Source organism: Psittacula echo, assembly GCF_963264785.1.
Source record: "Psittacula echo genome assembly, chromosome: 16".
Classification (NCBI taxonomy): Eukaryota; Metazoa; Chordata; class Aves; order Psittaciformes; family Psittacidae; genus Psittacula; species Psittacula echo.
The window spans coordinates 4,831,532-4,858,497 of NC_137752.1; the positions used below are offsets into that span (position 1 = coordinate 4,831,532).

At 41.4% G+C, this 26,966-nt stretch overlaps 1 protein-coding gene across 2 annotated transcripts in view; it reads left to right on the plus strand.

Moving 5' to 3' along the window:
* Window positions 1-20,947, plus strand: part of MED27 (mediator complex subunit 27) — an 83,449-nt gene extending 62,502 nt beyond the window's left edge. Inside the window, exons 5-8 of one of the 2 annotated variants that reach the window (XM_080630753.1) lie at window positions 3,688-3,795; window positions 10,107-10,148; window positions 18,356-18,433; window positions 20,438-20,947. In XM_080630753.1, coding sequence (XP_080486879.1) covers window positions 3,688-3,795; window positions 10,107-10,148; window positions 18,356-18,433; window positions 20,438-20,572 — 363 coding nt within the window. In that variant the 3' untranslated portion in view covers window positions 20,573-20,947. The remainder of the gene's footprint in view (window positions 1-3,687; window positions 3,796-10,106; window positions 10,149-18,355; window positions 18,434-20,437) is intronic. The other variant, XM_080630754.1, reaches the window with a different exon arrangement.
* The last annotated feature ends 6,019 nt before the right edge of the window (window positions 20,948-26,966 follow it).

Below are 26,966 nucleotides of genomic sequence, written 5' to 3' on the forward strand. Positions count from 1 at the left end.
AGCAGTCTTAGGAGAAATTATCAAAGCCATTCGCAGTGATTATTCTGTTTCCCCCTCCGCCTTCCTTGGCATGCTCTGGCTGTCATCTGCTCCTTGAGAATTAGCTTGGTGATAGACAAAATATTTTTAAAACTGGGATGTTTCAAGAAGATTTTTATTTTATATATCTTTTCCAGAAAAGCTGCATAATATTGCAGCTTTCAGTCAGCTGCCTGGCCTACCTTCTTCTGGAGCTTGCCATTTTAAGAAGCAGGGGATTTATGAATAACTTAACTGGCTGAATTTAGTATACTTTGGTTAAGAGGAAGATAGAAGAACATTGTTATTACACAGACCAAAACAGAAGCTACAGAAGTATTTAACTGGCAGCTGTTCCATTTTCAGCTCACAGAACTGTGGGGCATATTTTTTCATTCATATTAATTGAATTTTAAAGTGACCTTGTACATGTATTGATTTGAATTAAAATTTTCTACATCAAGGACGAGTTGGCATATATCCTTCAGGCAAAATATTATAAAGCCAAGTGCTGTCTTAACAGGATATCGACAGAATAAGTTGAGATTTAATAGGAAAAGTTGGCTTAGAAAGGAAATTGTTGCTTTTTTGTCACAACTGAAAGGTATCTTTTCTGCCTAATGAAGAAAGTTTCTTTCAGTTGGTACCTGTGGAAATGCAGGGACATTTCAGTGCCCTGTCAATAGGGATCATCTGGGTAAGTCCTGACTGGCAGAAAGAGAGACCTGCACTACTGGAGCTCAGAGAAGAACCACCAAATTACTTTTATACTAGAGCCATTAGTTTTTTATTACCTTCTTTCAGGTGATCTGTAGGGATACAGTTGCATGATCATAGGTGGAAATTATATTCCATACATAGACCTTTTCTGCCCATGGACTCTGGTTACCTAAGTTAAGCAGTCATTGAAAGAAAATGGTTTGCTGGAAAACATGATTTGAGGTGAACAAAAACGTTAAGTCCTGAAAACCTGATTATTAGAGGAGAGAATAAAGTGTATCCCATTTATGGTGTACAATACAGAATGTGCTTTAACCTTAAAATAGCTATGGAGCATACTTTTGGCTTCCAAATCACACAGCATCCTCTAGTCTAGTGACAGGCTGTTCATTCTTTGTGCTACTAGCCTCATTCTTTCAATGCTGTTAAAATGATGAACTGTAATTTCTCTGAGCTATGCTTAGTTTTACAAAATTACTGCTTCTGTCAGACTTAACTAATGATACAGTCCTACAAAAATCATCTAAGTCCTCATCTCTCTTCCAGCCAGTGTAAAATCTGCAGGAATCCCATGTCAAAACAACAGCACAAGATAGGAAAGCTTTCTATTTTGGTGACAGAACACTGTAAGTGCTAATTCAGACAACCTAGCAGTAACCCAGCAAAGTTGCAATGTATTCAGTGGTTTATTCATATTACCGCAGTGCCTACTCCTGGAGAGGACCCCTTGCACTAATGCTTGGGCATGTTGAGATTGCAATGACAGTGCCTTACTCGGGCAGCTCATAGCCTTAGGCACCCATCTGAGGATGGGTTTATACAGCTCCTTATGCATGTGGAGACAGCATAACCGTGCTGGTTTTGACATTCAAGCAAGTGGCTGATTTAGGCTACTGTTCTGGACCAGTCTGCAGAATTTGGCCTTTGGTATTGCATGATGGATGTTAGCTGGGAACTGGGTAGCTGTGATGGATTCTGAAAGCACGGAGTGAATCATTGAAAGGGTGTGAAAACAGATGACCTGGGAAAAAGCAATGAGCTAATGCAGAAGCATTTTGAAACATTTGTGCAGGTGAATCTTGTGGGGAGATTTGAGGCCAACAGTAAGTATATGCAAGCAAGCTGGAGTGCCAAACATGGGATTTTTCAGCTTGTTATATTGCACTGTTCACGTTGAAAAATCAGGAACATCCCACACAGGCTTCAGATCAACTTCATCCAGTGGTTTTTTTTCCTACCTGGCAGCAATGTGAGGTAACTTGAATGCAGAATGTAAGGGAAGAGGAAAGAAGTGAGTATCCAGGGAAGTGTGTGAAAGCAATGGCGATGGAAAATATTATACATAAAGCTGAGTCTGGGTGTTGGTAGAGCAGCATCTTAGCAGTTATGACAGAACTGCCTTTCTGATTCCAATGGATGACCAGCATCATAGATCAGGCACCTCTGGGTCTATTTTTAACTTACTTGATGCAGTGGTTGGTGCTGAAATTAACTCTGCCAGTTTCCTTTATGTGCAGACTAACTGGGTACTACAGAGTATCCTAGCAAGATACGACATTTAAACCCAAATTCACAGCATCTGCTGTGGTGTTGCATGCCTGTTCAGAAAATCCCAACCTATTTTAAGAAGGCAGGAATCAGAAAAAGCTATTCAAGGTATGTGCATGGCACAGGCCATGAAACATCATATTTTTACAGTAGCTCTGGTAACTGTTCTGCTAAGTTCTGTATTGTCATCCCATTCCTACCACCATTTCCCCTCCTTCCCTCCTCCAGCACGGTCCTTGCGTCAGCTTGGAGATGAAGTATTGGTGCCAGTTTTTCCCTCAAGGAGAGAAAAGCATCTCATTATTCAGAGTTGATTTGCCCTTTAGTCTGTTAGTCGGCATCAGGTTGAGGCTACTCGTGTTGAAATTAGGTGGTAAGATAGGAGTCCTTAGCAGAAGTTAAAAAGGAAAAACATGTAACAAATCAATAAAGATGCGTATTGATTGATTTTGGGGGGGGGGCTTGGATTTGTCTGCTGAGGCTAGCAATGAAAACACAATTGTTGTAGCGGGTGTTCATCTATACTGAATGAAATGTTGGAACACAGACATAGAAAACGGGCTGCTGCTGGTTGGGAATTACTAAAATGAACCAATTGTTTCCTTTTTTATCTGTTTCGTGCTTTTATGGGTGAGGAAAAGCTTTGTAATAATCTCTGTGTAACCAAACACAAAGACAGAATTATTGTTAGACATCACAACAATATTGAAGTGCAAGTTCATCTTTGAAATGTAAATCGATTTTTAGGTTAAAATGCCTTCGTTATTGCGTTTTTGTCAGTAATGAAATTTAAGCTTATTTCTGTTGTTATACTCTGACTGACCCTATGTATTTTCCATGACGCTGGTTTTATTCTTTACACTTTACTGCTTGCACAGAAGAAAATGAAACCTTTGAAAATGTAACATTTTTACTTTTTAGCAGTAGTTTCCTTTTAAATAATTTTACATTTTTGTTGGACCTAAAATGTTTTCCATTAAACTCATGGCATGCTTTTAAAAGCTGGCACTAGAAGAGTCCAATTCTTCTTTCAAATTCTTTTTCTCTAAGAGGGCTTACATTGGAGAGTGCATCGAAATGCATCGAAAATAATCACATTTGCTCATTGTTTTTGACAAGTTATTGAGTTGTGGTGTTAATAAAATTGAGAGTGTTACTTGGCAGTGTCATGTCTACACAAGGGAATACTGTGAATTGATACAGTTTTAGTTGCAAATGAATGTTTGTACTGCACTTTATACTGTCTCTTCCTCATAACATGCACTGGGTTTAAGTCTTTTATTTTGGTCTGCCTATAAAATACTGAAAACTGAAATTGCATCGACTTAAACTGTTAACTTGATGGTCTTCAGACACCATCAGCTGTCCTTCAACTTGGTTTTGTCCTTCTGTTCTTGACAGGTTACCTTAGGAAAAGTGCTAAAAGTGATAGTGGTGATGCGGAGCCTCTTCATTGACCGGACCATAGTAAAAGGGTACAATGAAAATGTCTATACTGAAGATGGCAAGGTGGGTTATTGTATATTCAGCAACGTTCAGTTCTATTTTGACCTGGTATTTAAATGACGGAGAGCAGGAATCCCATCACAAACTCGCTAGAAAGATAAAAATGTCGAAAGACTCTGTGTATGCTTTGCAGAATGCTCTGGTTTAAATTTATCGTGCTTTGCTTGGATTTTTCATATCCAAATGTCTGATTTCTTTCTAAGCTCTGAAGCCTTTGCTTGAATTTCTAATTTACCACCTTGGACCCCAGTTGCCTCGTTAATAGTGTCTGCTGAGAAAACATTTTTTCAGTGTACCAGCACATCAATAGCCCAAGGTTCAGATTTCTCTGTTCTGAGAGCCTCTGGGAAACCTTGGGCTAGTTTTATGTTCAACTTGATGGACACAGCTGTGAGCATCAGGGGTAGGTAGTCTTCAGTAATTTGCTTGTTGGTATTAGCACTTTCTGAACAGCAGCTATTAGAGCAAGTGTTAGCTGTTTTCGTGAGTGATTTATGAACAATTCACCCTTCTTGAACCCTCAAATTTCTTCTGACTGCACAAACTCCATATGGCTCTATTTAGTGCATCAAGTTATGTTAATGGGACCTGACGGCCTTCAGCTTAGCCTGTTTCTGTTTTCAGGGTGGAATGGTCTCTCTTACAGAGACATCCGCCAGGAGTCTCCTTTACTAGTACAAAATACGTCCATGTTTCACATTTTTTCTCTGGAGCTTTCTCTTCCGATTATGAAGCCTATTAAAATGAAAAGTTCATTATATCAAGATGAGTATTTGGCACCCATAGGCCATGTTATAATGAGGTGAGACTTTTTTTCCTTTCAAAAGTGATAACTGTATTTTAGCACACAGAGGCAAGTTGTGTACTGACCCAGAGTTCAGCAGCTCTGAGTTTGAACCTCTTTTCTCTAGAAAAGGCCAGGAGCTGATCTGCTGAAGGAGATAGTACAGCTGCATCTCCCAGGTGAGACATTCTCACTCAGAGGGCGGGGGATTGGCCTAAGAAGTAGTAAAACAAAAATTGCCTCATTTTAATTTGCATTATTCAGATGTGCAGGTTTAAATACCACTTTGCCGCAGAAGCAGCTGCACTATACTCCCTGTATATTAGCATATAAATGCAGACTTATAGCACCAGCCCCTCTTCACCCCAAGTTCTGCTCAAAAGTGAAATGATAGTCTGCCAAAAGAGCACTGAGAGTGCTTGATGGATTCCTGTGTCACACTTCATCTGGGTGTGCTCATTTTCTATGATGAATCCAGCTTCCTTTGAAGCTCCCTTGAAATACAATAATGCTCTATATGCTGAAAAGCTAAGTAAAAGAATTCCTTTCTGAAACTCAGCATCTGGCATTGGGCTTATTTAGCTCAAGGTTAACTCTCCTGAGAACCATGTACCTTTTCTCTGTCATCACTTGCTGCGAGGGGGAGATAGGAATTGCCAAGGCCAGCTTTGGGCACAGGGCACTAACCTTTGTCTGCTGCCAGTGGGGAGCAGTTCACCTTCTCCAGAGCATCACTGCTAACACCTGGCTTATTTTATTGCTTTAAGCCAGTCTGTTTGGGAGTCTGTTTTCTACCAATTTAGCTTTGTGTGTCCAAAGTCTTGGCTGTGTGACTGCTCCCACGAGGATGTATGAACCTGTGACCTTTACGTGGCAGTTTACTATTCCTTTGGGCCATCCCAGGGCTTTTGCAAACCTGAAGGTCTGCGTTTCAGGTATAAATAGGAACATTTCCTTCGACTTAAGTAAAATTGGAGTGGCAGCCACTTAAATCATGAGTAAATTTGGCTTGGGAGATTGAATAATTGCGTAGCTTGCTAGTTTTGCCAACAGGAGCACATATTGACAAACAGTGAGCTCCTTCTTTTTTCACTAATTAACTCTACTGGTAATTGAGGAATTAAGAATAAGATTGTGCTCTTGCAATGATCCGCTTTCCTTATTGTGCCTGCCGGGAATGAGCGATTACAGTCAATTGCAAACATAGTCCATTCCAGTTCTTTCCTTGTCACAACAGATGCTGCTGGGAAAGTGCTCCAGTGAGCTTTTCACAGTTTCTAGCCTGATAGAGGGGAAGAATGCACTTGCATTCAGAAGAGACACAGAAGGGTATGAAAAAAAGAGATCGCCAGTGTCATCTTTATTAAATAACAAAAATACAGAGAACCCTCAGGATCACAGTAGGAGATGATCATTTTTCCAGTGAGCAGTTCACACAGTAAATCGGCAATGATTTGGGGGTTAGCTTATGTATTCCTAGGAAACATTTAATATTTGTAAACAGCGGGAAGATTAAGTCGGGTTGATATCATACAATATAGCAATCTTGAAGGTCCTGTCTTTTCTGTAAGCCATGCTGAAGAAGGGACACTGAGTAAGGCATTGTGCTTCTTTTCACTTAAATAGCTGAATGCAGGTCTGTTGAGTCATCCTTCAAACTGCACCAGGCAGAAGGTACCTTAAGTCACAAAAGTAAAATTCAATGGGGAGGTGTTCTTTAAGTAGAGCGGGGTTAGGGGCAACAAAATGTATTCAGCAGTGTTCAGTGAAAGAAGAGGTGGCTGTCATCAGGAAACTGAATGATCACTCTGATAGTAAGTGAAAAATGGACTGTGCACAGAAGAGGCCAACAATTTGCTTGCAGATCAGAGGAGTCATCATTTATCTCTGAAAGTACAACTCTTCTAGCAGATTTTGGGAAGAAAAAGGGAAGAGATGAATGCCAACAGCAGAGGTGTTGATAAGTTTCTGGTCTGTTAGTCAGGCAAGTCTAGAAAAAGAACCAGATACGGGGGTTTCTTGTAGTTGTGGAGCTGTGTAACTAGCAGTTACACAGGAAAGCTGACGTTGCACTATCCAGGTTGCTGTAGCTTGCTGCGTGCTTGTACATTGTGCTATGTAGGTTGACAGGTACTTCCGTGAAAGCTTCACATGGTTTCTGCTTTACTGAAGTCTAGTTAAATTGGGTACTCCCTCTTACAGATTTAGATACATTCAAAATTAGGGTGAAAAAAATAGAAGTCTTAAGCTTTCAGTGAATAAAATAAGACACTACTTTCTGGGGTTTATTTTCAAGCTTTACTTATCCAGACGAAGAATTGTTGCATTTCTTAAGTGCACCGTGTACTTCTCTCTTGAATTATTCATAAAGCCTGCCGAATATGTCTTTGCCAGGTTGCCAGCTGCATAACTTAGACATTTTTGGTGACACTTTGCAAAAACAATAGGTGAGATCTGGCAGCCTGTGACACATTGTAGGTTCTCTACGCTGATCGTTCTGCAGTCTCTTGTTTACTGTACTAACCCATTATGTCCACCACACACTGATGCATTTTAATTAGCCTCATGGTTCTAGTGGTGGCACCGTGCCACCCTTCATCTCAATCTTTGACATGCTCATTTTGCACTGGAATTTAACAATGGATAGTAATTAATTACTAGTGTTGTTCCAATTCCTGAATAAATGAAGCCATGCAGCTCACTTTTGCAAGGCAAGCTTATTGTCAGCTGAGCTGTTAGTAGCTCTGGTCTGCCAATAAAAACATATCAGGATTTTTTGGCATAATAATACCCTGCTTTTCTTCAGATGAAGAGACCAAGAACCACCTTGCAGGGCTTCTATAGAATGGGTATTTAGAGTGGGTACTTGACATCGGTGCCTAGCCAGATTCCTACTTCTGCATCCATGAAACTTAACTGAAGAAACATCAGTGTCTCTATTGAATTACCATGTTAAGGAACTTGGGTTATGTTAATGCTGTGGCTTCATTAATTACCCCATATCAATAAGAAAAGGCAGCTTTTAGCCTCCTAGCGTAAGAGAGGAAAAGAAATAGTAGTATCAAAGGAAAGCTTCAAAGACAGGCAGAGCTGTCTCTTGGGTAATTTCTGATCCCTGCATTCTTTCCACTTCAAAGCTGGATGTGTGTGTGTTTGGGTGAAGGGGGGGTTGAATCCGATTTCTCTAATAAGTGTTGGCACTGGACCTGTTTGATATTAGATGCAGGGAACATTCTGATTTGTTATCGCCTTTGAAATCGTTCAGACGACCTTCAGAAAATGGCCTCTTGTTACTTATGCTGGGGGTGAGTTGGGAGAGTGGGGCACTGGGAAAAAAAGCCCCAGTTTAATTCACATGCAGAGGATGCCCTGAAATTGTGCTTTCAGCAGTTTTTTAGTTACAAATGTGTGTCTTGATTGAAAGTGAAAAGTTGAAGAATAATAGACCTATAACGATGCATTCTTTAATCTGCCTCTGCCTTAATCCTCGGTTTCAGGGTGAAAGGTAGGCAGTCATTTAGGATGTATGCATGTGGCTGGGGGGGTTGGTTGCTTTCTCTTCTTTTTTAACTTGGATAACATCATGTCTGTGAGACAGACATTCATTATTTTTTCAGCTTTTCAATCTTTCCTAAATAATGAACATTCAGAACCTGCTGGACTCATCTTAGTGCAGCATCTGAAGCGGGCTTTTTCTGAGTCTAACTAGAGAGGATCACATACTTGGTTTGATCACTAGAGATTAGCAAAACCATATATACATTCCAATTATAGCAAATCTGTCTGCAGTCAAAGAAAACTTTAAATTACATGAAACAGATTTTAAAAAACATGCATTAATTATTTTTATTTGCAAATGTAGACTTTTCTAATATGGAAATGCAATGCTTCCATCCCAACAGGCACAGCTCTGTTATTACAGTGTAACTTAAGCTCAGGTCCAAAGCCAGGCTGAACCACTGCTTGTGGACTCAAGTGTGTGAGTGGTGTTCGCGCAGGTTCATGATTGTACCCTAAGAACCAGTAAATGTAAAAAGGTCTGCAGGTGCATGCCTTGGGGTACTTGTCTTCATCTAACTTGGAAAAGGCACTGAGACATCAGCTGCTTTTTGTCTTCAGGCAAGGTCAGTGTTACTAAGCCAGGAAACATCTATCCTGAAATCATTTTTAGTCTTCAACATCACCTCCTGTTTAGGCTGAGAACTGGTAATTCACAAGTCACTTCTGAACCAATATTTAGAAGTGGGCCACTAAACAGCACTACCCTTAAAAGAATGGGAACTTCCAGCATTCTGAACATTTTTAGCAATGTAAATTAATTACTTGGATTCAGAATCTTTCCCCCTCTCTTCCTTCACCCCTCTCTAATGTGTTTTCTTCACTTCATATGATTTCCTCTATTTCAGACTCTTTTTAAGCCTTTTTAAAAGACTTGTAATTTCAGCTGGGACTTATGGGCATATAAGACAGAATTAAAATAATGAGTTGTACCTTATAGTAAAGGAGACAAACCTGCATTGTGGGAAAACATGTGCCCAACCATGTTGTGAAGCACTACAGGAGCTATTCCTGCTTCACAAATTCATAAATTCACTCATAAATTTATCTTCGTTTGTCTAGGCAGATTCCTCTGGTTAATGCTGTATCAGACACCTTACCTGTGACAGTATGGAGTTGTTGAGTACAGTGGGATTTGTAGGGGGGGAAAAAAGTGATTTGCAAGTCTGGGATTGACAGAAGTTCCTCTTGGTTTTTCCTGCTGCTTTTCCTTGACAGAGTACAAGATATTCCACAGAGCTGGGGTAGAAGAGGGTTAGCATGTCAGTTGAAGTTGTTTAACATGTGATCCATTTAGTTGTTTATCAAGGACAGCCTTACCTTCTGCTTTCCAGGGCTAATAAAACTTCAGTTTTGTCCTTTTAGTTTGTATATAGTTGAACACATTTAAGTCATGGATGTGTGCAATTGTCTACAACCTTAAATCTGTTTTATTGTGATTTTTGTCTGCAAATGTAAATGATGTTTCCTAAGGGATGTTTTATTTAGCCCCAGTAGACCAGAGCTTTGGCTTAATTCAGCTAAACGTTCTTTGTGTCGTTTGTAACTGAATCACTTATTCAGACACAAGACAAGCATAAACTTAGTAAAAATGCCCTCGTTTTAGAAACAGACTGAAGCTGATGAATATTTGCGTAGATCAGCCACAGCCCCATACAAATGAAGATTTTGCTGTTTTTAAAGAGAGCGCATTAATTCTACAGGTCTTGTATAGATCGTTTTAATTGAAACTGGGATGAACCATATTCATTCTTCATTGCTATACAAAGGAAATCTTGTATCATTAATTCCCTTTCTTGGATTGCAACAGGTAAAGGCAGTGGGCCAAAATAGTGAACTAAGAAATATGTCTTCATAAATCTTTTACCTGCTCTTGTAATTTCAATAGCTGCTTAGCTTCTTTTTCTCCATAAAGCTCCTTCTTTACATGTGGTAATATATAACTCTTCTTTTTTTTTCTTTCCTGCTGTAGCTTGACATATGGTCTAAATCCAACTATCAAGTTTTTCAGAAGGTAAGGCACATAATTTCTCTCTACATAATGCATATGAGAGGTATGCAGAGTTTATTTTAAATATCCAGGCCCTTATGTAAAAGAATTCAGGAGTTATTCCATTGCCACCATAACAAACAATAACCTGTAATAGTGAAAAACTGTGAATAGAAAAGGAGATCACTTCTGCTGCTATTTAATTTGGATTTATTTCCCATCACAATTCCAGTCTATGGTTTGGAATAGGAAACTGGAGATTACACTACTCTTGTGTTGAAATTTCTCAAGGAATCTTCAAGCACTCTTGGTTTTGAGCTTGAATCTTTTGGGGGAGGAAGGGCTGTTTCAGGTTCATTTTGTTTTGTTGTTTTCATTGATTTTGGTTGTCCCCCCTCTCCTGAGGGCTTGGGTTTAATAAATCAGCAGAACTCCCTTTCAAAATGAGTTGTGATATTTTTTCCATTATGATATTTTGCCTGCTTCTGTGCCCATGATGGTGTAAGCAAAAGGAGTGAGTTACTGGAATGAATGCCATTCCAGAAAGTAAGAAAACACCAATGAGAGAATGGGAGCAGTGTATAAAACTCTTAAGAAGGTTAAAGTGGTTTGGAAATACTGTATCTCACTATTTTCCAGGAAAGGAAGAGAAGGGTTCTCTTTGAACGCCTCTTCTCAAAAATGCTGTAAGTTCAGATTGATCCAGGTTTAAATTCCAGTTTCCTTACCTTCAAGCTAGAGTTCAAGGAGTTTGAGTCTCCAGCTAGTGCGCTAGCTTCCTTTCATCTGCTTCTGTAGTTTGTGTAACAAATGGCGGTTAGGGACCTGAAAGGGCATAAAAGCAGGGGTCAAAAGAATGGCGTATTGGTTGTATTTGTGCATCCTCCTTCCAAGATTTCAGATGCAGTCAGAAGGGAAGACGTTTGACCTATGATATTAACCTGCTAGAGATCAAAGGACAGCTTGTAGGGAGGTTGGTTGCTCTCCCTCTCTGCCTAGCATTAAAACAGATTTTTGCTGCAGTTGATTCTTTACCCCAGAGATTAGTGGAATAAATATTCTTCCTTTTTTCCTTGATCCTCAAAAATATTTTATTTAGTGTCAAGTAAGGTGATACAGCAAGAAGTAGAACAGTGTATATCTCAGTAACCTGTTTATCAGTGTGCTCGGAAGTAATTTTTGCAATGGAATAAATGTGAGGTTCTATGATTAAGTGCGTCATTTCAATTTCCCCATGTGTGTGGTTGTAAACTCATTTGAGCATAAGATCCTGGATGTTTTGGTTTAGAATAACTGGCAAGGGTTAAGTCATATGGCCATAATTTGTGCAAAATGATAATAAACTGTGAGGCTTTGAAAAGACTGCAGGAGAAGGGGTTGCCTCTTAGCCAGGTGAACAGCTCTCTGCATTTTTTACAGTGATTTTATGCATTTTGCTCCACACTCTGTCACTGTGTTACCTTGGGCACCTTAACCTGTCTTTGGATCAGTTTTTTGCTTCCCTTAGGCTGGGGTAATACTTGCTGACTTCACAGGAGCTATTGCTGAATTGGTTGCATGGTGCTCTCTGGCTCTCGCATGAAAAATGTGATAAAAATGCAAGGTGATGGTATTTCTAATCAATAGATTCTGTACTATTGAGCTGGTAGTTGAAGAAATTAAAGCTAGGACCTAGGTCAAGTTTTCAAACAGATGATAGAAAATGCCATGGTTCAGCTTAGTAAGTTTTGTCTCTCTGGTGCTGTGCTTGGTTTGATTTTTTTTCTTCATTCTCTGAACCTGCACTTGTAGCCATTTAGAATACCCAGGAGTAGTGATTTAGCAATAGCAAAATGAAGGGAATTAATAGTTTCTTTAGCACTATTTTATTTTACTCAGTTACTAGTGTAGGATCCATACTGCAGGATCTTCAGAACAAATGTTTTCATGCCATTAAAAAAGTCATCAGTAAATGTGTCAGAGCACATCTGAGTGTTCTTGAAATGTGTTTCTCGTGGCAGTCACCAGTAACACAATGTGGAAGGACTGTGCTGAGAAGGAAAAATATGGATGGCTGGGCAGCCCTTTCAGTTCTGCTGCCTCTAACACTGTAAAATCAGTCATCCCTCTGAAGGGCAGGGCTGTTTCTCTTTAAAAGCTGGACCAAGTTCTCAGACTCTGTCTTCAATGACAATATGACAACATCTGGAGCTCACAAGATACCTGTCTGTGGTAGCTGCCGGCCTGTCAAAATCTTCACAGGGTTGCAGCATGACTTTCTAGGTTAAGGACCAGAGACCCCTCCGATCTTCAATCCAACCCTGTCAAACGATGCTAAATCTGTCCTGACTCTTTGTTTGCAAACGTTGGCTGTGTCAGCAAGCCTTTTCTCTCTCCTTATTATTAGGCAGGATACCCAAGTGTGTATAATTTGATGGGGGATGGCTCCTGGAGGGCCGTTACTGTTAAAGTGTACAGTCATTTTCGAAGTTCCCTGGAGATTCCTTGAATCTGGTCCTGGGGTGAATAAGCTTTATAGGCACTGAATCTACCAGCAGGGTTAGATTCAGAGAATGGAGCTGGGAAATAAGAGAGGGAAGGCTGAAAGGGCAAAAGCACAAGGAGCTAAGAAAAGGTTTTTCAGACTTCCATGTGGGTCTGACATTTAAACTCCACAGGAGTTGCAGCTGTTTTGATCTTAAACCTCCTTATTTTATCTTAAACCTCCCTGCATCTCATGATCCACTAGCGCTAGAAGAGGAACAAAACAGGAAATAAGGAAATATTGGGGGGCTTAAATCTTGGTGGGAAGAAGAGTGTACATGAGGGCTGGATAATTCCAGAGGATTAAAAAAATATGTATTGTAGACAGTGGTGCTGTATTCGTAACTTTACATTCAAAAAATAGGTGAAAATACGGAATAGTGAACTGCTATGAGTGGGTCACAATGGGAAACGGTGTCAGACATCAACTGTTTCATTTACCAAGCTGCTCAGTTAAAAGCAGCATAGCTTGTTTTGCTGTGTAATGTAATAATTTTGGCTGTTTAATTCTGATACATAGGTATTTCATTCCATATATTTCATTCTGATTTCAGAGTCCCATTCTTACTTTCACCTAGATGGTCTCTCAGTTTTAGCATGCCACAAACTGGTTTTGTTTTGGCTTGATATGCCAAACATTAAACTTTCTTCCCAAGCGTGTTTTCACCTCACGTTTGAGAAGCTGATTGTGCCTATCCAGCTGTTTGTGAGCTGCGTGATCCCAAAGTGATGGAACTCGGGAGCACAATTTTCACCACTGCAAGGGCACATAAGTATTGTAATGTATGAAGATGTATTCTTGTCAATAATCTCAGAACAAAATCACATGCAGGATGAATGCATGCATGAGACAGATATTGGGCTACTGATGATGCCTGTTCAAGGAGAGGAGATGGACTGTTCCAGGGTCACCTGTGTGACTACTCTGGTGCGTGATCAGTACTTGCTCTGTTCAAAGACCTCCTTGGGCAAAATAAAATCCCTGTGACCCAGTCTCAGTTGTTTAAGCAGAATGTGTGAAATAAAAACTTAAACACTCTGTGAGCTCTGAAAACAGGTGATAAATCCTGCTCTTCAGAAAAGTCTGGTAGTGTTTTACTGAACTGGGAGTGGGGAAGGGTGTGTAAAGGGATTTGTGCTGAGTTCATCTGTGCCTGTTCATAGAGGCGCCATCTATCATCCTTCTGAGCACCTCTCGGGCACTGGGTTCTGTGCACCAGATTCCCTCTAGAGAGACTCAAATGTGTTCCTGCAGAGAAGGTTGAGTAATGGGAATCCTTGGAAATGAAGAAAGGCACTCGTGTGGTTTTCCACACTATAAAAGGTCTAAACATTAATAAAATAACTTCCTTTTTTCTTCCCTTGTAGTGCTGTGATCGTCCTCCGGAACTCATTGTTACAGGCTACTGTTAAGGCCATGAACTTAGCAGGGTTTAGAAAAAAATTAAAAAACCTTTCAGGGGAGTTAGAGAATCCCTTTATATTAGATGGAGTTGTCAGTGCTGTACTTGAGGGAATAAACCAATAAGTGAGTGGCAGGGAAAGTTATGAATCTTAAAGGAAGTTTTGTGCCTCCTTTTGAGAAGCATATCAAGTGGCAGTGAGATGAAATACTAAGAGAGAGACAGCTTCAGTAATTTAGTCTGTGATGTTTGTATTGTTGTGGTTTAGGTTTTATGCCCAGGTATAGCAAAGCTGTAACATAGGTCTTTGCCTTTGTGCTTTTTAGTCCAGTTACAGGAAGCACTTGTTCAGCTTTCTCAACCTGTGAATTGTACAATGCTTTGGGTTTTTAATGAATTTTCAGCTTTGGGAATGCTGACATGACAAGTGTCATGAAGGCCCCATAATGCCATTTTTTGGATGTGTCACCACATTTCAGCAGAGCAGTGGGTAGAAAAGCTCTAGAAATGACTGCTGTTGGCTTGGTAGGGACAAGTAACGGGGATTTTGTTTTCCGCTCATCACTGGTGTGGGTCTCATGAGCTGTTTCTTACTTTACCAAGCAGGCAAGCAGAGCAGAGCGCTGCACAAGGTGAGCCAGGAGTTCACATCTCCCCACTCCACAGGTTGTTTCTTGCAGCCACCCGGCCACCCACGCTCACTTGCTGGGGTCTGGCTGTTCACCAAGTGACAAGTACATGGGATTTAATTAGCACAAAGTCATAGTGAAGATGAGATTTGATCCAGTATCAGTCTGTTTTGTATTCCTGCTGTATACAGTGCCCGAGACAAGGGAGCAGAGATACATTTAGGAAGTACATGGTTATAGTCAACTTGACTTTGGAAGCAAAAAGAAGAAAAGGAAATAAAATCTCAGGCCATATAATTAACTATATTAACAAGAAGGGAAGTTTTCTTGTTCAGATTGTGTCTGTGCCAGTTTCGTTTCTCCATGTAACTGAAGTCTGTTTTGCTCTGTGTCAAGTGCTTAGTTAAACAATTGGTATTTTGTTTAGCAAAATTGTGCTTCAGGAGATTGCCCTGTCTTGCCTTTTTTCGGACAAAAATTCCAGGTGCTTTTCAATATATGATTTGTGAAATACTGAGCTTTTCTGCAAGATCTCTTGAAAATCTATTCCAAGGTCCACAGTAACATCTATCCCAATCAATGTGTGCTCTTCTGAATATGTGCCCATATAAAAAGAGGTAGAGAAATTAGAAAGTGACTGATAACTTAGATAGCAGTAAGTAAGATAGAGCAATGAAAGTGAAATTAATAAGATAAAACAAAACCCTGAAATGTACAATGTCATCCTAGACCCAGAATAAATTAGCTTGTGATTCCAGCGTAGCTGGAAGCAAAAGCATGTCCCTTAAGTGAGCTGGCGCCTATGCAGTTTGCTTTGCTTTGCTCTGCTCTGGTGTGAAATCGTATTGCCATTAGTAAGCCTGGTATTGATCTTCACTCCCCCTCCCTCCCCCCTTTTCTTTTTCCCCATCTTTTTTCACTCTTGGTCAGTGTGTGCTTTCTATCATCATCTCTGTTATCTTGGGAGGGATTTAATTCTTCCTCCCATGCACTGGCTATTGTATCGTTTGCCCAGCTCTTTTCTGTTTGATATCATTCTTTGCTGGGTGAGTTGAGGGGGTCATTCCCATACTCCTCTTCCTCAATTTTGACACCCACTTTGATCTTTCTTAGAAGAATTTTATCAGCATTTGCTTCTGGTAGAAATCGTTTCTGTTTTGCTCAGAGAACATTATTAGTGTTCTAGCAATGCTGGGATGGCTTTTATCTCCCTGTGGAATCTCATTAGCTTTACATTACAATAGGAACAGCATATGTGCGCCTGTGCCAAAGTGGCCAGTCAATTTAAATTTGTTAATAGCAGCATGTTTTTTAGGCAACTTTCTTCTGCCAAGAGAAAGCAACTTTGTTGTTCAGGGAAAAATAAAGAAAAAGCAGTTTGTTAGAAGTAGAAATACAGCAGAAGGTGGGCGGTTGCTCATAAATACCTTCAGAACTTTCTATTCTTTGACATGTCTGGTACTATCCTATAAAAGAACCATCTTAAAAGAATTCATATAGCGAGTAAGGCTTGGATTGCAGGCATTTTTGAACACTGCAGAGATGTGTTTAAAAGAAAGCACTGATTGGAGTTCTGCTGTGCTGTTTATGCACTGTTAATCACCTGATTTCTAATACTGTTTTTAATATGGTGACATACAAATGGTTTAAGCAGGTTGAGGTCCATTTTGTGACTTGTTTTTGCAAACTAACAGCATTGTGCTCAACCCCGAAGTTTTCCCTTCCAAATGTCAGAATCATATGTCCCTATTCATGCTGAATGGAGCTGCTTTTGGAGCGAGTTGTGCACGACTGATGGGGAGCAGAATCTGTTTCTAAAATTGTAGTGCAACTTAAAACTAGATTTGGTATAGGACAGACTGATTTGATGTAGCGTTCTGTGGAGGAAGTTTTGTATGGTGTGAATTAGAGCTTGTCTGTACATGGATTTATTCAGGAATATGTCTTTTACTGAATAGAGTCAAGCATGAGCCTCCCTTTCTCCAGAGAAAGAAAGTTTGGCTAACTGCAGATTGGGAACAAGTAGAGTTTAGATTGGAATAGCGATTGTATTTTCTGTTCACTCTTCATCTTACTCACAATTTGCTATACGATATAGACACACCATGGGAAATACATAGACAAGCCTTGAGAAGAGCACTACTTCTCCATGTTGGCAGTAGAAAATACAATTTAATCATTAACTGAACAACTGTGTAATTTGTTGAATGCTTTGATATTACTGATGGGGACCATTAATAGATTTAGAAGTTACAAGATGTGAAAGAGCTCTCATGGTTGTCTTGAGTTCTTTAATAGTCCAGCCTAAAGAATTTTGCTGATATTTTCTGCATTCAGCCTTGAGCTTCTGGGAATAAGCAAGTTGTTGACTGCTAATAACTTCAGAAGTTGACAGGCTGAGTTACTTTGGGTGAATTGTATCAGAGCTGTCAAACTGCCTCCTTCCAGAAAAAGCAAAAATTGGCAGTGATTTAAAACAATAATTAAATCCTATCAAAGCATTGGTTTTCCTGATTTTTCTTTAATCATTTTTGTTATTATACACCGAATAATACACATTTTATATGTACTGCGCCTAGCTGTAATTCCCAGATGTAAGATCTTGTTATGGCTGTGTCTGGGAAATGAAAAACCTTTCTATTAGAAATCCTTTAGTAATGCAAGTGTTTATAAACCATAAGCATATTAATTGATTCCTGGTTCCAAAGGAAATGAAACTGAGAGCTTGATTTCCGTTTGCTCAATGTAAGCAACCTGAAACAGGACTGCAAGAGTTAAATATTTTAGTTCTTCCCCATTAGAAAATGGAGAGGAGCATACTCAATCTTTTCTGTTAAAATGCATTTTAATATTGAGGTCTTTTATCCTGGTGTTTTGCTGTTTGTTTTTCTTTAGTAAAACAGGCCAAAACCAAAGCTTGGGATTTGTTTTGGTTTTTTTTTTTTGGAAGTCATAATCTCTAATAAATTGGTCTTCCAGAAGTATTTAATTTAACTACATTATCGACAACGGTTTGTTTGTTTGTTGAGCAAATCAGCCCAGGTTAAGAGAATGTATTGTCTATAAAAGAACTGACCAAAGGAAACATACGAAGAGAAGACCAGAGTGCTTTCTTCTGGCATGGTTTGTTCAGTGACTTTGCTTGTTTATGATTTCACAGAAGACAGTTACAGGAGCATAGATTTTGCTCTTATGCTGTAGGTATGTGAAAGTTAGGCAAATTATTTGCTATGGATGCTCCTATTTGGTACAAAAGGGTTGGGGCTTTTTTAGCTTTTTATGGCTGGGCTGGTAGTCCAAAGCATGTTAGTTTAGTGTTGTTCCACGTGGCGCAGAGCTGGTTGCCTTCCTCATCACCTGGCTCACATTAGCCACCAGTTTGGATTCTTTTACCAACACTGTTAGGTTTTATCATGTTTATGAATTTCCAAAGGTGTGCTTGATTTTACTGCATGCGTACAGTTATTTATCATGATTGCTTCAACTGATTCTTGTGTGAAGCTGGCAGAGGGAATGGAAGGCCGCTGGCAAAAGCTACCCAGAATTACCTTGAGAATGTCTTGGAATCCTTGGTTTGCTATTTCCCCATGGAATTTATACTGTTTTCCTGCAGATTAACACTGCTTTGTCTAAAATACAGATGAATAAGGGTATGTTCTCCTTTTGCCTGTTACAGGTGACAGATCACGCGACCACAGCTCTATTGCACTACCAGCTGCCTCAAATGCCAGATGTGGTAGTCAGATCTTTCATGGTAAGTGTATTGGAAAATACATTTTTCGTACAGACTGACTTCAGCATCCTTACAGTGGTGGTTGACATTAAACAGTTCTGATGCAGTTGTAATTTCCCCTGTTTAAACAAGTTAGACAGTAGAGATTGTAATTCTTGTTTCTCATACCTGAATGAAGAGCTCATTCTCACTACCCTACGATAATTGGTGTTGGAAGACTGAGCTGTATATGGTTCTTCTGTCACAGGTCTCAATATTAGCTTGATGATTCCTGTTTGCAGAGTTGATCTAGATAGGACCAGCTAGAAAGACAGTAGGAAAAACTCAACTAAAAGCTTCTTTATGGCCCAGCCCTTTCATGCTGTTCATACTGTGCAAGAAGTTGAGTTCTAAATGTAGTTAAGTCTGCTCTGCTGGAAGTTCTCTGTTAAGAGGAGATTCCCAGGTGGTAACATCTAATTTTGCCGTTCACAATCCTTAGGTGTATACAGCAGCATTGGTTCTCTTATATCTTTGCATCTTTAATTTTAGCTGTGTAATTTCAGAACAGTCAGGCTCCCTTACCTGCTGTGCTGGTTTCTTTATTTAATAAAACAGCTACTAAGATGAGAGGTTTGCAAAGGTCTTTTCTCTTGGAGTGCATCTTGATCTAATTTTGAAATGCTTTTCAGAGCAGCTCTTACTGGTCAAATTCATGTTTAACACACTTCTGAAAACTGGTATTTAATAGGATGAGTAGCACCTTTGGTTAAGCCATGGAGCTGCCTTCCCAATTCGATAAAACTCTTGAAACTTTTAAGAAAGCAAAACCAGATGTATACCAGAAGTGTTGGTCCTTTCACATCAGTTGTGCAATCCACATGACAGGATAAAATGATGTCTTTATTTTCTGATGGGAGTGAAGAACCCTTTTTTTTCTCCTTGCTGTCAACAGATGTCTCAAGTGCACAATTTAACTTCATTTACCTATTTTTGTATTATGGTTCAGAAAATTTGATTTCTCTGTATTGCAAGCAAAGCTGATCCAAACTCAAGTAAATAACAGCAATTTACTTGTAGTGTTTTATTGCCCTTGTCCTTGTGTTCACTGCTAAAACCAGAGAAGATCTAGTTCTCTTGGAGGACAGTTATTGACATCCAAAGGTTTGGTTGCTATAGAGAAGGCTCTGATGAAGATGGAAGGATTTGTTTCAATAGACTCAGCTGACCTCTTCTTCAGAGAACAGTTTTCTCCTATCGATGCTATTCAATAGGACTTTAAATGACAAGATTCATGTGCATTCTTCACAGTATAAATCTGCTGGCCTAGGTGCTTTTTAGTTGTGTATCTCCTTGAGTTGAGAATTGAGTTATGTAATGTTCATTGCTTTGTGTGATGATGGAAACAATCCGTTCTAGAGGCAGGAACTGTACCTAGGAACACCTAAACTTACTATGTTGTTCTGCACTAGCCTTTTATGTATATATATTTATCAGTGTAATCAGATTTAAAATGGCACGGTATTTTTATAACCAGTGAATATTGATCTTAAAATCACATTAGAGAGGAAGTTAGCTTGTTGTGAAAGTCCTTATATCTTCAGCTATGAAGAGCTGAGACTGTTGCAGTATGATTGCAGCAGGGGTGTGATAGATGATCATAGGAAGAGACAAACCAATATTCGGTTGAAGAAGGTACCCATCAGGAGCAATTATATTCCAGTAAAAATATGAGGGATGTTACAATACTTGCCTTCCATCAGTGTAGTTTCTCTAGCTACAAATACCTCCTGCTCAGGGTGCATGAATTTCTATTAACAAATTTGCTTAAGTGACTAAAAAAGCGCAACATGATTAATAAAGTGGGAATTCAGCTATACAGTGACCTTGTAATCTTGGGCATGTTTCTGTTTATAAAATCACTGTATACCTTGCTGGGGCCTCGCCAAAGTACATTCTCTGTCCTTGCTATCGCTGTTTGACAAGAATGATGACAAAGGGGAACATCTATCCAGTTTTCGTAATTTCTCTCCCTTTTCCTTTTAGACCTGGTTAAGAAGTTACATAAAGCTGTTCCAGGCTCCATGCCAGCGCTGCGGAAAGTTTCTGCAGGATGGCCTGCCACCCACATGGAGGGATTTCCGAACACTTGAAGCTTTTCATGACACTTGCAGGCAGTAGAAGCCCAGACCCTGATAACGTGAGGAATGAACAGTCTGTGAGGCTTGGAAGAGAGCTGATGGTTTGATAGGTGATTCCATTTCTGAGCCTTTCACCCTGTACTCAGTAGTGAGGTTGCACTAATACGTTTGACTCTTTAAAAGCCAACACTCTGTAAGGCACATGTGAGACTAAAGGATTTTGAAGAGGATGGTAAGAAGCTGTGTGTGATCACTTGATACTTCTGAGATGAAATGAAATGTCTGGGGGGATCTGACAGTAATAAGTCATTGTTCTGAACCTTAATGAAAATACCTGTGTACAGTTTGTGTTTTGTGACAGAATTTGCAATGTTGAAGACTTTTACAAGTTTGAAATAAATTTTATATTCCAGAATTTGTGATGTTTATTTTTTTTATTTGATCAACAGAATCCTTGGGTCTGGTGGGGAATTTTCAGTGCTGCTCTTTTCTTTAGAAAAACTGGAAACATTTAAAGATACTGCAGATAGGATGGGGGGTGGTTGTTGCAAGGCTGCTTATCTGAATGCTGATACTGGGGGGGGTGTGGAAGAGATTATGGTGTTGATCAAACATGGAATTTCAAAGGCATGTGGCAGCTTGGAAGATGCAATGTACCGTCTAAGGTGGGGGCAACAGATGTTTCCCTTTGCTAAGATTGTAATGAAAAACATTAGCATAATCTGCATGTATTAAGTGGTTGGAACATGTGTGATGAGCAGCGAGAGGATGTCATGGTATAGGCCTGGAAGTAGTGAAAGAATTCATCCCTAGAGCACAGCTTCTGCGGCGCAGACACATGCAGCATGTTTCCTACGGGATCTAAAAGTTACCTGCAACATGCCAGGGAAGAGCATGATCCCTCCCAGTAACCACTGCACTTGGGCTACTCAGCTCTGACCAGCCTCAGCCATTTTTTCCTTCACCCAAACATGGGGAAGGTCCTTGGTCCTGACTGGGACTGCAGCAGATTGTGTCTTCTCTGGGATTTTCCTCAGGACTGTCATTTCATCTGTCAGCTCCTGATAGCCACTTTGATTAATTCCACTGTGATTCCCACTAGTGCACTCTTGTTTCCTTTACAAGCCACAAAGGCTTTGGTAATAAGCTTCCTTTTGGGAACTGGTAAGGGAGGTCTGAAGCTTTGTCATTCAGTTAATTTTCAGATAAATTGACGTTAAGGTATTATGCTACAGACTGAGTTATAAGGTTCCTTCTGCTTATAAAAGCTGCTGCAGAAAGGAAAGATGTCCTTCTCAGAGGCTTTGGTGGTGGCAAAGTTGGGTTTGGTTCTCAGCAAGGGGTGTGAAGTTAATCACATCTAAGAAACAGAAGGGGATGATGAAGGGGGCACAAAAACAGGGCAGGAAGGGGAAGAAGCCAATTGAAATAAGGTGCTGAGAGATTTTAAAGCACTTGTTTAATATCATTTGAACCTACAGCATTTGTGAAACAGTCCATTTTATAGCTGTGAAAACTGAAAAATGAAGGAACTTCAGTATCACCCTGTACGTGTGTGGTACTAAATTAACTGTAGTTGCTGGTAACATGAAAGACTGAGCTCCCAAAGACAGCAACTCCTTCCTGCAAGGACTGCGCGATGGGGGAATTTCAGCTTTCTAGTTACACAAACCTGTGCAAGGCTGGCTCTATCAAAGAGAGGAAAAAGTGTGTTTGTGACTTCCCTCAGAGGCACAAGTGAAGAAGAGTGAGTCTGTATTTGTTTGAGGATGCTGGTGAGATCTGATTCCTTTTAACTTCTGATTTTTAATTATTCCCAATCACCAAGCACAACCATTGCCATATGGGATAAAGGCCGTTTCAAATCCACTTGCAGTTGAATTGCCTAATGGCAGCTTTTCCTGCTGTTGTTTGACCCAGGTAGCCGCCTTTGGTACAAAGATCACCCAAGACAGAGCAATGTGTGCATTTTAGATGAGAGAGCGCCTTGTAGATAGGCATCCCTGCTCTATGTCCTATTACTGCACTAATTAGAAGCTTTGGGTTTCTGATAGTGTAAGCCTTTTTTTGTTGTTAATATAAAGGTCATACTACGGTATCCAACCTGCTTTAGGCACCGCTCCATCCTGTTTATACCAAAATAATGGTGCAGAAGGCAAATCCTGACGCTCACTAAAGTATTGTGTGTGGAATCGTGTCTTGGTACTTTTAATTAGCTGCAGGAAACGGCATCAGCCAGTCTGTGTTAATTGAGCCTGATATTTTAAACCTGTAATTGGCGAGCCTGATGGAAAGGCATAAAATCCACTGTTGGTACCTCAGCACAAAAATAATGGTCTTGGAGACGTGCAAACCTGTTGGTCACGTTCCTGCCCCCAGGAACTGCAGTAGGAGGGGATCTCCTCTCTCATAGAGGCCCTGGAAGAAACAGTGATCTCCATCCCTGCAAGCCTTCAAGTGCAACAGGTTGGGATATTTCTGTCTTGGAGAGTAGAATTCATCTCTGAACTTGTCTAAAGCTTATGAACTGCAGCGTGTGCTTGGCTCTGCTCGCTGCCCTGAGGTCCAAGTGCTCAGTGATCAGCACAGGGTTATTGCTGAGATGGGGATTTCCAAGCTAGCAGAGGCTCATTTTGAGTTTAGAATGTGAGGAACAGAAGGTGGGAGATTGCTGCTAACAAAAAAGCCATTCCCACCACACAGCATTGTGGTGTTCTTCCCCCACTTTGTAGCTTGGGTAATGGGCATATTATTTCACCCTTAGTTAACAGGGATGGTGACAAAGAGCAATTCAGTTGCAGGATGAGCAACCTTGCTTCTTTTAATCATTGGAGTTTGTTTTAGCTTTTCAAACAGCTCTGCTCTTCCAGGCAAACAGCAAGGGCTGTGATCTGTAAGGAGTGTTTGTCTCTCACCTCTTAGAGCATCTTCTGACCCCCATTGAGGGTTGGAACTGGATGATCTTTAAGGTCCCTTCCAACCCAAACCATTCTATGATTCTAGACCGCATTTCTCTTGATGCCCGTCTCTGCAAAGCAAGAGCTGCTGCCGAAGCAGTAGCAGCCAAATCTAACAAGAGAGGGAAAAGGAAAGCAATCTACATGCAGAAACAACGGTGCTACTTCCAGTGGCTCAGGCTCTGTATGTCAGAGCAGCACCATGGTTGTTCGTACCACAATGATGTATTAATCTCACCTAACAGCGCAGGAAAAGCGCATTGCCTCACCCTGCTCAGCATCCCCTTGGTATCACTTGCCCTGCTCCCAGCGCACGCTCTGCTGTCGCACCCCTGGTGTGAAGAGAGCTGGTTTTATTCTCCCGGGTGCCAGCCCCACCGCCTGTGCTCCTGGTGCTGGCGAGTGCTAAAGGTTACAAAATCCATCTTTTGCTAAGAAAGCAACTTAATTAATGTGAAAGTTTCTCTGGTGAAGGGAAGCAGCAGCAGCAGCAGCTACGCAGTGCAGGCTGCAGCCAGCTCCCATCACCCCCCCTCCAAAACCACTTTAATTTCTCTGCCAATATTGGACAAATGTAACAGGCTGACTTTTTAATTTTCTGCTCCCAGGTCTCCGTTGTCCCCTCATGCATTTTTCATCACGGCTCGTGGCTCCCTCCCTGCCTGCCCTGTGAACGCTATTGATCCACTGATTAAGCCATCAAGCCATGGCAAACAGCTTTAATTTTCTAACCAAAGCCTTCCCGTTTGCTTCCCTCTCTTGTATATTTACCTTCCCGCGAAGTTTTTAATGCCGGCTTGGAAACAAATACATGTTTGGAATTAGTGCCTGGGTTAACTGGGAGCTCTGCAGCACCGAGAGCAATCCACAGTAAAACGCGAACCCAGGAAATGTGATGGAAGAGAGGGGAAAGTGCTGGTTCAAGCCAGAATCGTTCCTGCCCTAGCTTTTGGAGAAGGGCTTTAAGAGGACTTGGGGTGCTTGCCTTTTCCCTTTGGTCTCTCCCAGCATCCTTAAGTTTTACTGAGAAGCAGCCCCCACAGCAGGACAGCATCCCTGGTTGTACCTTACAGCCCTCGGGCTCTGGGTACCAGCCTGTGCTTATGCAAGTTCTTGGACCACAAATGAATGTTCTCAGCTAAAGCTCATCAGGTCTCCTGCACACCACTGCTGTGCGCTCTGAAAACCTGAAGTGGTCCTGCAGGCAGAGATGAGACGCAGGTTCTCCTGTAGGACATCTTTAAGCCATGATGGTAAATGAAAGGAGATTCATCCGACCTGAATCCCAGGACTGGCAGCTGAGTGAAAGCATCTTTCATGCAAACTCAGTACACGTGGTCTCAGTGAGGCTTGGCAGCACCGCGCCCGGGGGTTTGCAAATGGCTTTTCAAGGCATAAATGCAGGTTAAATATCAGGATGTTTGTCTCTCACTGGAAGCCTTCGAGCTCAGCACTGTGCAGTGATGCTGCAGTCCTGCCTTGGGTGCTGGTCCTTTAGGTAGCACTGAGCTGAGGGAGCACAAATGGTGAATTGGAGCTGAATTGTGAGCATTGGCTCCAATGCTTGGTCTATGTCTCTCGATGTGTTAGTGCCAAAGATGAGCAAAACCTCCCAAAGGAGCTGGGCTGCTGCTGATGGAGGGTTCGCATGAAGGCAGAGCCAGGACCAGGCACCTTTACACCTCTGTGACTGCCCTGTCATTGTGTTTCTATCAGCTGGGAATCAGTCGCTCCTTGCTCTGTCCCAGTGAACAGAGAGCCTGGAGGTGGGAGATGTCGCTCCCAGCAGGGTGGGTAAGCAGGAGGCTTGGCTGTGATTCAATAGCTTGTACCCACCACTGCATGGAAACCTCAGGTGTTTCTATTGCATCCCGCACCTCTGCCAGTGTGACCTGGGTACAGGCTCACATGATGGATTCAGTGCAGGTACACGTGAGAGGGGACAGAGCAGCCTCACAGCCAGCTCTTCATGCAGGTTTCATCACTGAGTTCAGCACCTTCATCCATGGGAACCAGCTTCTCCATTAGGTTTGAACCTCGCAGCCCACGGCGAAGCCTCCGGTTGCCTCGGTTTATCATGAGCACACCATGGCTGGGCAGGGTTTGTTCTGACCTCACCTGGTGTCCTTCAGAAGGACGAGTAAAAAGGGGAAGTGCCAGCTTCAGGTGGGTTTCTTCCCATTAGAAGTTGGCTGCTTTGCCCATGGACATTTGTTGGTCAGAAGCAGGGGGATGCGGGTGGAATCGGCTGTTCTATGAGCAACAACCCTGAAACAAAGCTGTTTGGAAGTCATTGGGGTCTGTGTTGCCTCTCTTTGAGGTCTCTGATTTCAATATCAGATAATTAATTGCTATGAAGACCCAGTGTAGGAAAAGATGAGTCACAGACTTGTTAGGACTTTTGAGGTCATCCTTTTTATTTCCCTTTTAAAACCAAGTGATCAAAGTAAGAGACAACTCCAGATGTGCTCCTTGTTAGCACCAGGAGGGCCGTGAACCCTCTGGGAGGTCGGAGCATGAGCCTCTGGAACAACAAGGGGGTTTTTCATCCTCTGGCATTTTATCCTCTGTAAGGTTCAACAGGGGCACTAATGCCTGATTACCAGGTTTGTGTCGTGCAAATGAAAGGGGATTAAAAAATGCATAGGAATGGAAATGGTCTTTTATTGTATTGTGATAACCCAGGGACAGCTGAGCGTTTCTCATTTATTTATGCTTTTATCTTAGTAAGGAGGGTGACTCAAAATGAGAGTCCTTGCAGTCGGTAATGGGAGGGTTTGTGCTGATGAGAAAGTTGCTCTCAAAACCAGGGCTGGGTTCAAGGATGGAGGCGTTTGGTTCTTCAGGTGCTGAGATTTGTCATTTGGGGTTTAAAGCAGCCCCGCTCCTGGGTCTGTCCTTGTTCAACGTCTCCAAGGAGTTCCTGCAAATCAGCTGGGGAATATTTCTGGACAACAACAAATACATGGAAAAATCTCAGCGGTGAAATGACTTCAGATCCATGAGAGCAAAGATCCGCATCCGGAGCGAGATGATGAGAGTTACCTGAAACAGGAGCGCGGGCTGGGATTGATGTACTTGGTCACAATTAACCCGTGGTATCAACATTTCAGCTCTGGAGTTCTCACAAGAAGCTGCTTGTTCGGCATCCCCAGGTGAGGAATTACAGGCAGGAAGTTTCACCGTAGCCTTGGTATAAAAATAACATGGGTAGCAGGGAGAAGCAGGCTGTGCTCGTGCAGCGCTGCTATGCCCTTGCCTCTCACCATCTGCACCTCCTGCATGCGTTTGGGCTTTATTAAGGTATTTTTAGCCCTTTCCCTTATAGCCTCACTTCTCTTGATGACCCCTCTTTAAAATGCTAAGAAAACAGGACCCTTTCATTGTTAAGGCCCTGAAGTCCCGCCAGCTCAGGGATGACAACGGGGCTGTGGCTTCCCTTTGGCTCACAGCAATCTATAGAGCAGCTACAGGGAG